The 13,399-nt window shown below is 37.2% G+C and overlaps 1 protein-coding gene across 1 annotated transcript in view; it reads right to left on the reverse strand.

Moving 5' to 3' along the window:
* Window positions 1–4,109: 4,109 nt before the first annotated feature.
* col11a1a (collagen, type XI, alpha 1a) overlaps window positions 4,110–13,399 on the reverse strand; it is a 61,673-nt gene continuing 52,383 nt past the window's right edge. The window contains exons 56-67 of the mRNA XM_043225744.1: window positions 12,681–12,788; window positions 11,973–12,026; window positions 11,777–11,830; window positions 10,987–11,094; window positions 10,175–10,228; window positions 9,331–9,366; window positions 9,185–9,238; window positions 8,845–9,091; window positions 8,265–8,377; window positions 6,705–6,773; window positions 5,514–5,747; window positions 4,110–5,435 (exon numbers count right to left, since the gene is read on the reverse strand). Of these exons, the coding sequence (XP_043081679.1) occupies window positions 5,289–5,435; window positions 5,514–5,747; window positions 6,705–6,773; window positions 8,265–8,377; window positions 8,845–9,091; window positions 9,185–9,238; window positions 9,331–9,366; window positions 10,175–10,228; window positions 10,987–11,094; window positions 11,777–11,830; window positions 11,973–12,026; window positions 12,681–12,788 (1,278 nt within the window). The 3' untranslated portion in view covers window positions 4,110–5,288. The remainder of the gene's footprint in view (window positions 5,436–5,513; window positions 5,748–6,704; window positions 6,774–8,264; window positions 8,378–8,844; window positions 9,092–9,184; window positions 9,239–9,330; window positions 9,367–10,174; window positions 10,229–10,986; window positions 11,095–11,776; window positions 11,831–11,972; window positions 12,027–12,680; window positions 12,789–13,399) is intronic.

Genomic DNA, 13,399 nt, shown 5'->3' on the forward strand with positions numbered 1-13,399 from the left:
GACCCTTCACAGCCTCAAATCGCACGATCAATAAACAGCAGACCAGTTGCACTTGTATTACAGTAGAATTGTCAGAACGTGGGCAGTATTTACTCTTCAGCATTTCAGAATTGAATTTTTATTTTATATATAATATATATATATATATTTTTTCAAATACATAATGTATGTGTGTATTTATATATATACTTAATAAATATACACAGATTGTGTTAAACCTTTTAACACTACTATTACTATTGGCTTTTTAGTATGTACATTTAAATCGCAATCTTTAAATATCTTTAGACAGTGAAACTAATTTCAGTTTCAGACAGACTGTTTAGTCGGCATTAGTACTGGGATTTTTTATTTTTTTTTCAGTGGCTCTTTCTGCAAGTTACATCTCAACAGAATAATTCAAAAATGCAGAATCTAGTGACCGGCTGTTTCTCAATAGGTATTCTTAAGCAATCTTGTGTCCTTGTGCTTTCGTACATGGTCAGCTGCTGAAGTACGTACCGAAGTAGGCTGAAATTGTACTGTCAGGTTTTACTAAAGACGCGCAATTACGAATTAGCACTGAAAAGGCCTGACAGAATTATTGTGTGCATCTGATCTTGTTGAGTGTGCGTTTGTAGGAGTTTCAAACACTTTCAGCCTCAAAGGTTATGAGAGGAGAGTATTCAAGTGAATCAAGTCGTTCTTTTTACTAACGTTTACACTTGTCAAATTACTGGCATTTGCCAGAATGTCAGCAGAACACATTTCATACGCATATTAAAACGTTTGCCAAGCCATGCTAGTTTTCATTTGCTTCAAGAAATAAGACGCCTTGGGACCCTCAACTATAGGAGTCACGCTATACCATTGTACCGTGGCTTCTTTACTCTCTAATTTATGCTGCACTTGGAATATTGCGTTGGTTTTGTATTTGTAAATTAGATGTTGTGCCGGTTTGCCATAATTTACGCAGTTGTTAGTACATCACCTGCAGAAACGTCCCCTCCCATCAGCTCTGCTTTGAATTGCTCTCTCACTAATTTGCTCCGTTTAATAAAACTGGCCTTAAATCTATTAAACCCACTCTGTAATAAAGTAGTTCAGTATATATTAATTTGGTATTCACATTGTTACCAAACATCTGCGGCAAATGCACGACATCAGAATCTGAAACCTTACAGATTCGTGCGACAACTAGCCCTGGTCACTTTTATAATAGTAATAGTCCAGTTTATATTCTGCACTGATATGAAATCATGCTTGTACTATTTGTGAAATTGCCTGTCAATTCTGATACGCTCAACTATAAAGGAACTTTTATATTCCGGTGTCAGGCCTGTAAAGAAGTGAGCCCAGCAATAAAGCCCAAACTCCATTATATAAAGAGAACTTATGTCTCTCACAGCGACGAGATGTTAGTGGCCGTGAAGTTCTGAAGGTTATGTGTACAATTACATCTGCCCACCAGGCGTTAAATGTTCATTTCTGTAAATGGCAGCAAATCCATACACCACCTGCTGCACTTCCCATCATAATCAGTGTTGCTTTTACAACACCTCTCCGCTTGTGCATTTTTCTAATAGCCAGGCTTAATTACCTGCGCAGAGCTTCGTATCCTCATTGCAGTAGTTATGGAACGTCCCTATTATGCTGAATTTCTTGTTAAGTTTGCTTTAGAGTGTTTTAATGCACGGCTACCTTTTTAGCTTAGCAATTCAGAATATCTGCTGCTCTTCTTTCAGCTTTTCTCTTTGAGGATTGCCTTGACTGACAGCGACGGGAACTCTTCTGCTTTTTATTTTTTAAAATGGGTGGCTGTTTTATGATTTGAGGCTTAGCGTTCCTTTTGAGGGAATTATGGGCTGGCAGTTACGTGGCATCTCTCTGTACCCATGCAGCTTGAATATTCAAAGTTAATGCCATTGGCCAGCCTGTTTGATCTTTGTTCATCTGCCTTTGAGGAGACGGGGAAGAGACAGGCAGGTCCCACGCGGCCTCTGAAGAAAGAAGTGTGGGCGTTTCCACAATAATGCTGCAAAAGAAAGCACATGCGGAACATTTTTATTGTTGGACAGCTCAGGTAATTACAGATGAAGTGAGGAGACAAAACACGGAAAAACACCTCTGTTATGGTTTATCTTCTGGAAGTAATTAGTCAAACTACATCTTTCAAGTGTCTATGCACCTAGCAGAGCAATGCTGGGGTCATGTCTTCCTGTGATGGGATGATACACGTGTCAACCGAACGGTAGTGATCTGGTGAATCCAATCAGTTTCTGCTTAGTCTATAGATGCAAAGTTATATAGCATTTATAGCTTAGCCTTACTTTATAAATAATTTTTGGCCTACTTTTTAGAGATTTGTTAACTTTAGACTTCCAGAATCAGTAAACGGAACATGCAAACTCACAAATTAATCTTTGACTGCAGTTTTAAAATGTATTAATTTTGGATGCCGTTTTTACCACGGCATAAAAAAATTAAAACTTTTAATTGTGCTTTAACTTTTAAAATATTTTTCTTGGTGCAATTCTGTTTTGATCTCACAATTTAGACTGTTTTTCGAATAACTGAGGAAAATGTTTTTTTTTTTTTTTAGCATGAATTGTTTCACAATCTCACAATTCTGAGTTTAATTCTCACATTTATTATTAGAGAATTTTTTTTATCTGAATTGTCAGATTTGTACATTTTTTGTTTGCATTCGTTGTTGTTGTTGTTGTTGTTGTTGTTGTTGTTGTTGTTGTTGTGTGTTTAAATACAAATTACAAAGGTAAATCCAATTTTTAACATTATTTGTTTTAACTGCAATTTTATATGTAAAAATTCTGTCTTCTACGAATAGCGAGTTTTAACAACTGGCAAAAGTTTTATATTGTTTACTTTTTTTTTGTAATAAAATGTAGCGTAGTAAGAACGAGAAACCAGTTTGTTCAGGTTTCTTGCCTAAAAAGCATTTTTATTGTTTGTCTTGGCTGTGTGCTAGGGATGTACACCAGAAACAATAATACAGAGGAGGAACAGCTTTCTGGAAGCTCCACTAAGAAAGCGTGAACTGATTTTTAAGCTTTAAACATGGATATTTGCTTTGGCTCTTACGCTGTTTAAGAACAAAAACACACTCCCACAGGCACATGGTCTTTTATGCATTTTCCACTTTAGGTTTGTGAAGTTGACTAAGCATATATTTTAAGAAAACCATTTTGCTTTTTTTTTTCTCGACTATAAAGACGTTACCAGTCTTTGATTAGTCAACCAACCTCCCAGACAGGTTTTGAGAGCGAATGTGCTCAATTATAACACACCTCCCCCTTAATGCGTGTTATTTTTATGTCACGGTTACCAAATGTAACGCTGCACCTCATATATTTTAGTAATTTGAAGCCCTGTCATGCAGAAAAGGTCTTGAGATGCTGCTCAAATGGAGTCCATCCAGAGAGAGCCAAATCCTTTGAAAATCTTTTTAAATGCTAAGCAGAGAATGCCTGCCACAAAGGCTCGTGGTGAAATGGCAAACTCAAAGTCTTTGCCTAAAGAAAAATATCAAATTGGCATTCCTTTGAAAGCTTGAATAGAGATGTCCAATAATAATGCAGAGAATTCATCGCTGATCTAACCGGCGAGGATACACAGACATCAAACAGCACATAGAGAGAGGTCTTATTTTTAAATGGAGACAGGGCTTTCATATTAAACGCAGTGCCTAATGAGAGTCCATGTGTAGGTACCATCAGATTGTGTAGCTTCCAGCGCTAGATTAGGAAAGGAGCCAGAGGGACCTGTATGAAACGAGTATGAAAGTTTTTTTTCTAAAGTAAACACGCTGTTCTCATCCTGTTCAGACATCCCAGATGACCTGCTAATGAGCTGTAATGCATGATAAATGATACGAGGAAGTAATTAATTAAACAACGTGTTGTGCATGAGTTAGCAAACATTTATTTTAACCAATGCAGGTTTGGGATATTGCTTCTCATTTATTGGCACTAAAAAGGCGTCTTTCAAACCTAAGGTATCGGTCAGATAGATCGCACAAGACGTCATTTTTAAAAAAAACCTTTTTAAAATCACATAAATGACGAAGCAAACAAACAATCCACAACTCAGTTTCATGGTTGGTTGGAATCCAGTTTTTAATAATGAAACGAACCATAAAAAGCACATTTAAAACAATTTCTCATTTTAGTTACAAAAATGGGTCACCGAAAAGGCCTTAGCATTGCATTCACAGAAGGTTTCGAACAAAAAGAGGCCTAACAGATGTGTATTTTTCCCCATCAAAAAAAAAAAAAAAAAAAAAAAAAAATTCCCCACCCAAAATATATAAACTTAACTGTATAACCAAGTTATATACAGGGCACACCATACTTGCATGGGTATGGTTATTTTCAAGATTTGAGGTATGCGACCGATCTACAACTGAAAAAAAAAAAAAAAAAAATCCTAAAAACAAACAAGTAACAAACAAAAATTAAATTAAAGTGAATGAATGGAGAGATTACTTTAAACCAAGCACAGGAGACAACATTTGTTGCGTTGCATGTGCTGTTAAAGCTTCCTCTTGAGGTGTTCAGTGGGCCGAACTGCCAGCGACTTTGGGATGGTCAATATATACAAAGGACTTACATTACAATTAATAATAGGGAACTGTTTGAATGCTGTCTTTTATTTGCTTAAAAATAAGTACACAGTATTCATCCACAAAATATCATTATTTAATTCTTTATTTGATCAGTTCTATAACTTATAAATGTTCGTGAGGGAACTGGAAATGAAGAGCCAGATGCAATTGTGATACACATGCAAGTTTTGAAAGTGGATTCAGAAACAACAATAATGTACAAAATAATAATTACAGTTTTATTAAAATACATCCTCTTTCTCGTAGCACCTCTTTTTTGAATTTTGAACAAGCACCATTGTTGTCGTCTTTTTTTCTTTTAATTTATTTTTTAATTTTTTGCACTGCACCGATAGACTCCGGATGAGAGGTCCTCCCTTTCTCCATCTCGTGGACCTCCCAGGTTCACCGATTGCCTTGGCTTGACGTTGTCCTTCACCTTTTCGTTCCATAGCAGGTTTCGTGTGATCCTTGCCCTACAAGGGCAACAAGTATTTTCCTGGGTAATACATACATACAAGGTAAGACGTGTTCGCTACCCCATTTTTAAAATTCAAAACTTGCATGTGGCAGGAACAGGGGCTTGATGGTTCGATGAGATCAAGAAAAAAAGTCTCGACTCGTGCGCTAACCCGTCCTACCCAGCCAAGTTATTGGTATTTCTTTCTTTGTCTGTGTTTTTTTATTAGCCAAGGAAGCAGACTGGACCAACTTCGAATCCAAATTTCTGGTTAGGATCCCCAAAGTCAGTGAACATCACGTCGATGATTGGAACCTGATCGATCTTAGGAGTGTTAATCTCCAGTACCGTCTTTCCGTAGCCCTTCCTCACCTATAAGAAAAGGACGGTCAGAAATGTGCGCTGCATATTTAAAATGCTGCATATTTCCGTCTATGATGGAAGACTTACCGCACAGCCATCTGACAGGGCCTTGATGAAGGGGTTGTTGTCATATGACATCTCCTCGTCGTTGGAGCCGAGGAAGCGTAGTGCCCTGTCGTAGCTGTCCGTAGTGGCGTCATGCCAGGCCACTGACTGGTGGCAGTTGTAGGTCAGGTTTTGCCTGGCGGAGGCTGTCAGTAGTTTGAGGAAGGTCATCTGGACCATGTTTATCGAGTTGCCTTCTGCGTCCACGTATGAAAGCTTGAGGGGGAAAGCAAAAATGATAAAAAGGTTTGCAGCATCAGTATTATCAATGTATTTTTTATTTTTCTTTTATACAACGTAGTAGTAGTAGTAGTAGTAGTAGTAGTAGTAGTAGTAGTAGTAGTAATCTCAATTAATCACATCCAGAATAAAAGTATTTGTTTACATATGTATGTGAACTGTGTATTTATTATTTATATATAAACACATTTACTTTGTATATATTTCAGAAAAATATAGTATTTTATTTTTTAAATATAACTTTTTTATAAAATAACATAAAAATTTAAATATTTTCAAAATGTAGACTATGTGTATTTAAATATACTCATAATAAATATACACAACACACACATAATGCAAACAAACATTTATTTTGGATGCAATTAATGACAGTAATAATTTTTGTCTAGGTTAAAATTTTTGCATTAATAAGTAAAAACTTTTAGTTATTAACTTTTAAAGCAAGTCACTGGTTTTATTAGCATCAGTAAAATTATTTTAAACGTGTAAATTTGGGACAGTGAATAATAAATTCAAACACGCCGATACATTGATTTAAAACTGGCAAAAGCTGAAACTCTGAATAATAGAAAAAAACATTTCTTCTGACAAAGTAGAAAACAGTCTGAACAGACACCACATAACGCCGGTGTGTTTCACAGAGGTGCAGAGACGCCTTTATAACTTTCAACTGCATCAAATATAAATGCGGTGAGTGTGTGTGTGTGTGTGTGTGTGTGTGTGTTTGTTTGTGGGTGTGCTCAGCTTGTTGATAGATCCAGCGCTGCAGTGACAGCATCTTTTAAAAGCTGTGCTCTTACTGGTGTCTGTCCATTGGTTGAGTAAAGAAAAAAGACCAAGCAGACCACTCAGGTCCTTTTAGTTTTCGAAGGACAAGATGGTGTTTTTCATAAAGGAGAAGATGAAAGAAGAACGAGAGAGTGCACTTACTATTTTGCCACGCTTAAATTCACTGAACCAGGAGCCAGGAGCCTCTTTGGGCCATGAAGATATTCTCACCTAAAAGACGACACAAAGAAAACTGTGAAAAAAAAAAACTAACTGCAAAAGACCAGCTGTGCGCATAGTTTTAAATAATCAGTAAATTTAGAGTAGCAGAAAATTAAATAAAACTAAACCCAGCTATTTGTCATAGAACATCTGTTCCAGCAATTGGAATGAAATGAAAAGCCATATCACTGAAATATATAACACGGCATGAGATAAGAAGATTATTTTAATGTTGAGAGTGAGGTTTACACTCTTATTAAAAAAAACAAATCACGATTTTTTTCAGATCTGAACATTACTGGCTGTTGCAAAGACAAAGCATTTAAAGTGCCCCTATTATGTAATTTTGTTTTGGAAGTCTCAGGTTTACATGCATGCACGCTTTTTTTTTTTTTTTTTTTGGTAAAAATGTGTTTAAGATCACCACATTTTACAGTGATTTGCAATTAATTCATGCCAAGCAGTTCCAAGATTTATTCTCTCTAAACCCCTCCTTTCCATGGGCCTGCTCTGCTCTGATTGGTCAGATGGCCCAGTCGGTTGTGATTGGTCCGGTCAGTAAAAAGACATGTTTGTGTGGCGGGTCAAGTTGTTTGCGGTCGGCTAATGCATAGACATATGAAATAAATAGTATTTTATATCTATGGGCTAATGTAGAACAATGCGACTTATGCGAATGTATTACGCCATGCCATACGTGTGTGTGTGTGTGTGTGTGTGTGTGTGTTATTTATTTTCAATTTTTTTAAGTGAAAGTGTTTTGATATCATTACATTCACCAATGTGTTTACTATCTACACCTCTGACTAACAATCACACTCAAAATATGTCTTTGATATGACTGATTCAATTACTTTTGGAATTTTTTTCCACTTTTATACTAATTGAGAGTGGAAATAGTTTTTAAAAAATCAGCATGCATGTACACTAAAGAGTGGCTATGTGGTGGTTTTGGCTATAAGCATACTTTTTTTTTTGTCTCATGCAGCGCGCTATCTACATCCGAGTAACTAAAAAAAACAACAAACAAAAAAAGTGCGTAATATTAACAGACGAACTAAGCTCGCGTCCATAATTTTCGAACAGTCAGTAAGCTCTCGGTGCTTGGAAACGCTGTTTTGTACTCATTTACTGACGAATCTGCAGCAGCATTTCTGCTTCTCTGGCGCTCGCTGCACAGAACAGACGCCGAGAGAAGCGACACTGCGCCGGGAAAGTCAGAGCTCGCGAGACAGTACTAGCGACATCTTCCAAACCGAACCATAGCTAAGGTTTAATCAAAAAGGGTCTTAAAGTTGCTCAATCTACTGCTAAGGTGGCGTTTGTGTGCGTGAAACGTGAGAGCTGATGGCAGGACACATACAGCTGTTATGTCTAACCACAGTGCAACAGTGAAAAAAATGCTCTTTAGGAGAAAACCCATTGTACGTGATAGTGGTAAGATGCTGAGTGACTGTTACTGGCCAGTTAATCCATAGGGGGTTTCAGAATGCCACTCACTCCATTTGACTTTTTATCAGGGAAGATGCAGGTCTCGCCTCCCGCTGTGAAGTTGCAGTACACTTTGAAGGAGTCCCCGGAGCATCCCTGGTTGGGATCGATGTAGTATTCACCTGAGAGAGGGGGAAAAAAACCCCATCAGAACACGGGTACAGTAGGAAATCATTTAGATCATATACAAAGATATCCTCTCCTCTCTGACTTCCCATTCACTCGAGCAGCTAAAAACACACACTTCACGGGCATCAGCAGTGGCGATGCGCTGTGTAAATAAAATAGCAGGCTAATGCGAGTGCGGTAAAACCAGCTCTGAAAGGTCAGTGTAAGAGCTGGCATTTTGTAAGCCATGATTTGGGAGGGAGAGGTTCGCTCTCTCCGGAGTCCGCAGAATGCTAAACATCTTCCCAATCAGCCGTCGACTGCTGCTGCTGTTATTCAAATCCTCCTGAGTGACAGGCTTAGAATTTTAGAAGCACAGCCAATACCTACTGAGTAGCTTGGAAACCGGCAAGCGCTGCATGTTTTCCAGATTTATCTGTTTGACGGTGTCTCTTTTTAGCCCCCCACCTCGTTCACTTACCGTCTGGGAATTCTGGGTGAGCGAGCTGTAGGTCTTTGCAGCTTCGTGCGGGGTTGTTTTGCGTGCCCATGGGGTACTTCATGCGCTCGATGTCCTGTTTGAGGTTATTCAAGGAGCTGAAGATGTCTTCCATGCCCTCTCCGTAGTCCAGCATGGTGCCGGCCTCGTCTGCTTGCATGTCGATGGAGCGGCGGGACTTCTTGGGCGTCTGCATAGGCAAAGGCTGGATGATCTCACCAGGAGGACCCTATGGAATGACAAAATGAGCGAGCGCTCCGTGAGCCTTTTGCATTTGCATTAATTAATTAAAATCTCCTTGAAGCGAGTGAAGTTGACTTACAGGAGGACCAGGAGGTCCAGATGAGCCGGTGTCTCCCTTTTGACCAGCAGGACCCTGCAGGAAGACGATTTAGAAATCATAAACCATTTTCGCATTATCATTAAAACAAGACAGTCGATTTGATTTGGTGATGAAGTATTACTTACAGACGAACCCTTGGATCCCTTCGGCCCTTGTGAACCCTAAAAGAAAATAGAAATGCATACTGTGAACAAACACTGACATTTATACGTTGAGCGGGCCAAATATAGATAAAATTTGTGTTGAATTTGTGAAGAATCGATCAGTTATTTAAACAAAATTCAATTTTATTTTAAAATGAAATATCAATTTACACTATTGTCCAAAAGTTTGAGGTATGTACGATTTTTCAAATAGTTAACAAATTTTTTTTAATTGATCAAAAATACAATAACAACTGAAATATTGTTGAATATTATTCTTGTGATAATAATAATAATAATAATATTAACTGTTTTATATTTCCTTTTAAATAATATTGTATTTGTGGTGGCAAAACTGAATTTTCTGCAGTCACATGATTCTTCTGAAATTCTAATATTATTTTTTTTTGACTAATTGAAATTTCAAAATAACAGCATTTATTGAAAATATAATCCTTTGTAACATTTATAAATGTCTTTACCTTCATTTTTAATCGACTGAATGTATCTTTTGGTAAATAAAAAGAAAACTTACTGATGCCAAAATTTTGAAAGATAGTGTATGTCAAAATGATGAAACTTTTTAAATACATTTTTACGATCAATGTTGACAAGGCCGCTGAGGCAGCAGCCCAAAAACACAATTTTAAGAAGCATCTGATATATTTAAAACATCACTTTTAATGCTGTCTTAACTTTGACATATTTAATAGATCTTTTATTTTAATGCTTTAAATTGTTCGCACGGCAATAATTTCAGAAAGTGTACAATATGATGACAGCTCAACACTGAATGCAAGATGCCAGCAACAGAGGAAAGACTCACAGGCAATCCAGGAGGACCAGGTGGACCGATCGGACCAGGAGCACCACTGATACCCTACAGTTTAAAGAGCAGAAGGTTAGAAAGCAGTGTGAGGCGATAAGAACTGTCTTTTAAAATTACAATTCGTTTGTTACAGAGATGAAAATGACTCTTGCTAATCATAATCCTCCGGTGTGTATTACACACTGATCATTACACTCCATTAGAGTCAAGGACTTTTGAGTTAATTCTGTGGGGAGAAATGCTGCCTCTGTTACTAAACGCAGCACCAGATCGCAAATCTGTCTAGCGGGAAACGTTAGCGAGATGGGACCATTAGAATTTTTTTTTTTTTTTTTTTCAAACTCACAGAGGGGAAGACCACAATTTCATTAAACTTGATCAGAATATATTTAAAGTTGGACCTTAAGAACGGACCGAAGCAATTTTCAAATAGTTTTATCTATCTACATTTAAAGCTTTCCTATATATTTACTGAAGGTAAAGGATGGTTGTATGGTTCTTCAATGAGGCAAAGAAACGCCAACATTTCACAGTTTTTGACTGTGAAAAAATGTAATTGCACTAGTGTTTGATAGGAACGTCTGGTGTAATAGAATTACGGCTGGCTCTGAAACCTTTCATGACAGCTTCATCCATAACACGATTATGATGATGTACACAGATGCAATAAGTGCAGACGTTATTGTTTCAGACGGTCGTTGCTTTAATTTGCAAGCATTACAGGAGGGTTCCTGATAGGTGCGCTGCTGGAGGTACGACATTAGTTGTGTGCCGGGGTGGAAAGGACAAATAAATCATTAGCGACTCACAGAATCACCCTTGCTGCCAGCAGGGCCCTGAGGACCAGGCAAACCCCGATCTCCCTTCTCTCCCTGCTCACCGGGGGGTCCGATGAGACCGATAAGACCGGGGTGACCCTGGAAGGAAAAAGCATATGACAGTGGTTGTCACAGATCAGAAGATCTGATGGTCAACTTTTTATGCAAACTGTACAGACAGCAATTTTTTTACGCACGGAGCTGACAACTTAACTATTAAAGACAGTGGATTCACGTTGTACTAGTTTTTATTAATAAGAAATATAAAATGTTAAAAAATAAGTAATACATGTTGGATAAAGTTGTTTTGCATAATATCTCTGTGTCCTGTGTATATTTATGTGTGTGTGTGTGTGTGTGTATGTATATATACACACACACACACACACACACACACACACACACACACACACACACTAAATGTAAACATTTTAAAATAACCGATGTCATGGTTATATTATTTAGTGTATATAATTAAGTTCATTTTCATGGCTAAATACGAAAAATAAATATAAATATTTTACTTTTAACTTGTGAATTAAACAATTTGGTAATATCTAACAATCAGCAGTGAATTCAAAGAGGATTTCTAAATAATGCTTAAAATAAAAGGGTTTTGTAAAAAAAAAAAAAAAAAAAGAAAATCCCCTGGCTGTGAAAAGTTTTCCTCTGGCTTCCTGGAGTGACCAAGTCTAGTCTTTATCTATGACCTTGAGCCTCTCTGAAATGTAAGACACCACATTAATAAAAATGGCAGGAAAAGAAATAGAATGTCACTCACCTTCTCACCCTTAGAGCCGGGGTCTCCTTTCAGGCCTGGGAGACCAGGAGGTCCCTAAATATCAAAGAACCAACAGTGAGAATTCAATTTTCGCACATATACCCACATGTACACACACACACACACACATAAAAAAGAGAGAGGCTGAAAGGTAGACAGAAAGAACGAGCAAGGGCAATGGGGTCTCTTTTCTTACCATTGGTCCAGGTGGGCCGTCTTGTCCGGGAGCACCAGGAAGTCCTTGTTCACCCTGTGAAAATCCATCCAATTACAACAGCCATTATTGCATTGTTTTTTGCTTATGGTCTGGCATTGATTTACTGTGGCTGGACAATGATTAATAGCCCAGATACTATAAAAAGTGTTTTCAAATAGACAAAAACCAGATACAGATTGCACAAGAGAAAGATACAGATAGTAATCTCTAAGAGAAGTGATTTATTATTCTGTGAGGTGTTTCATATAATTCTGTTCCTGCGTGTGTGTGCGCGTTTAGGCTATTCAGTGGCCACACACATTATCTGAATATTTAAGCCACACTTAAAAATGCATGAATTCCATCGCAGTGCTTGTCCGCAGTGCAAAGAAAAGAATCGTAGCTGACCTTGCACACCAACAATTTTAAGTCCAAGCAAAAGCCACTAACATTGGCATTGGTGAGTAGCAATCAGTTACAGAACTACTGTGAAAATGCCATGCCACCTAATTAATATTCATGAGCTGGAGAAAAGGTTAAACATCATATATTTGCAGACGCCACTTGCTTTCATATATACATTTATTATATTAAATTCACAGTACTTTAAGCGCATCTTAAGTATCCTAATACTGTTTGGGGCCACTGTGTATATGAGTATTATAATGATAGATAGATAGTTAGGTGATGAGTGACACGGGAACCCACCACAGGTCCAGGGATTCCTCGTAGACCTTCAGGACCAGGCTTTCCAGGAGGACCCTGAGGGCCAACTGGCCCAGTTTTACCTGGTGGACCCTCAGCTCCTGCCTCACCCTAAACAGAAGAGAGGAATATAGAAACCATTTAGATTTTGCGATTGTATAATTATGACAAGCAATGTCTACTGAAAAAGAAGACCATTATTATTTCATGAAACTGCATAAATAAGTGTACACTACTGTTGAAATGTTCTGAAATGTTGAAATTAATATTTCTATTCAGAAAATATGCAAGTAAACTGATAAAAAATGTCACTGTTATGCATGAGTCATTATGTAATAAATTTTTTTAAACGGAAAGCTTTCTATTTATTAAATATTTATCAAAAATAGCACTATTTCCACAAAATTGTAAAACAACTGTTTTCAACTTTAATAATAATAATGAGCATAATTTGAATGATTTCTAAATGATCATTGTACACAGAAGACTGAAATGATGGTAAAAATTCAAATTTGCATTATGGCATTTTACAACATATATATATATATACAGTATATATATATATATATATATATATATATATATATATATATATATGCAGCCTTAGTGAACATTTATAAAAATTAAATGAAATTAAATGATTTTCAGAATGCTTCAGACACAATTTAATAAGGGTCCATTATAAGGGTCCAGTTGATGAACTAAAGCTAAAGCACAGCCTA

Source organism: Puntigrus tetrazona, chromosome 24 (assembly GCF_018831695.1).
Source record: "Puntigrus tetrazona isolate hp1 chromosome 24, ASM1883169v1, whole genome shotgun sequence".
In the NCBI taxonomy this organism is placed as follows: Eukaryota; Metazoa; Chordata; class Actinopteri; order Cypriniformes; family Cyprinidae; genus Puntigrus; species Puntigrus tetrazona.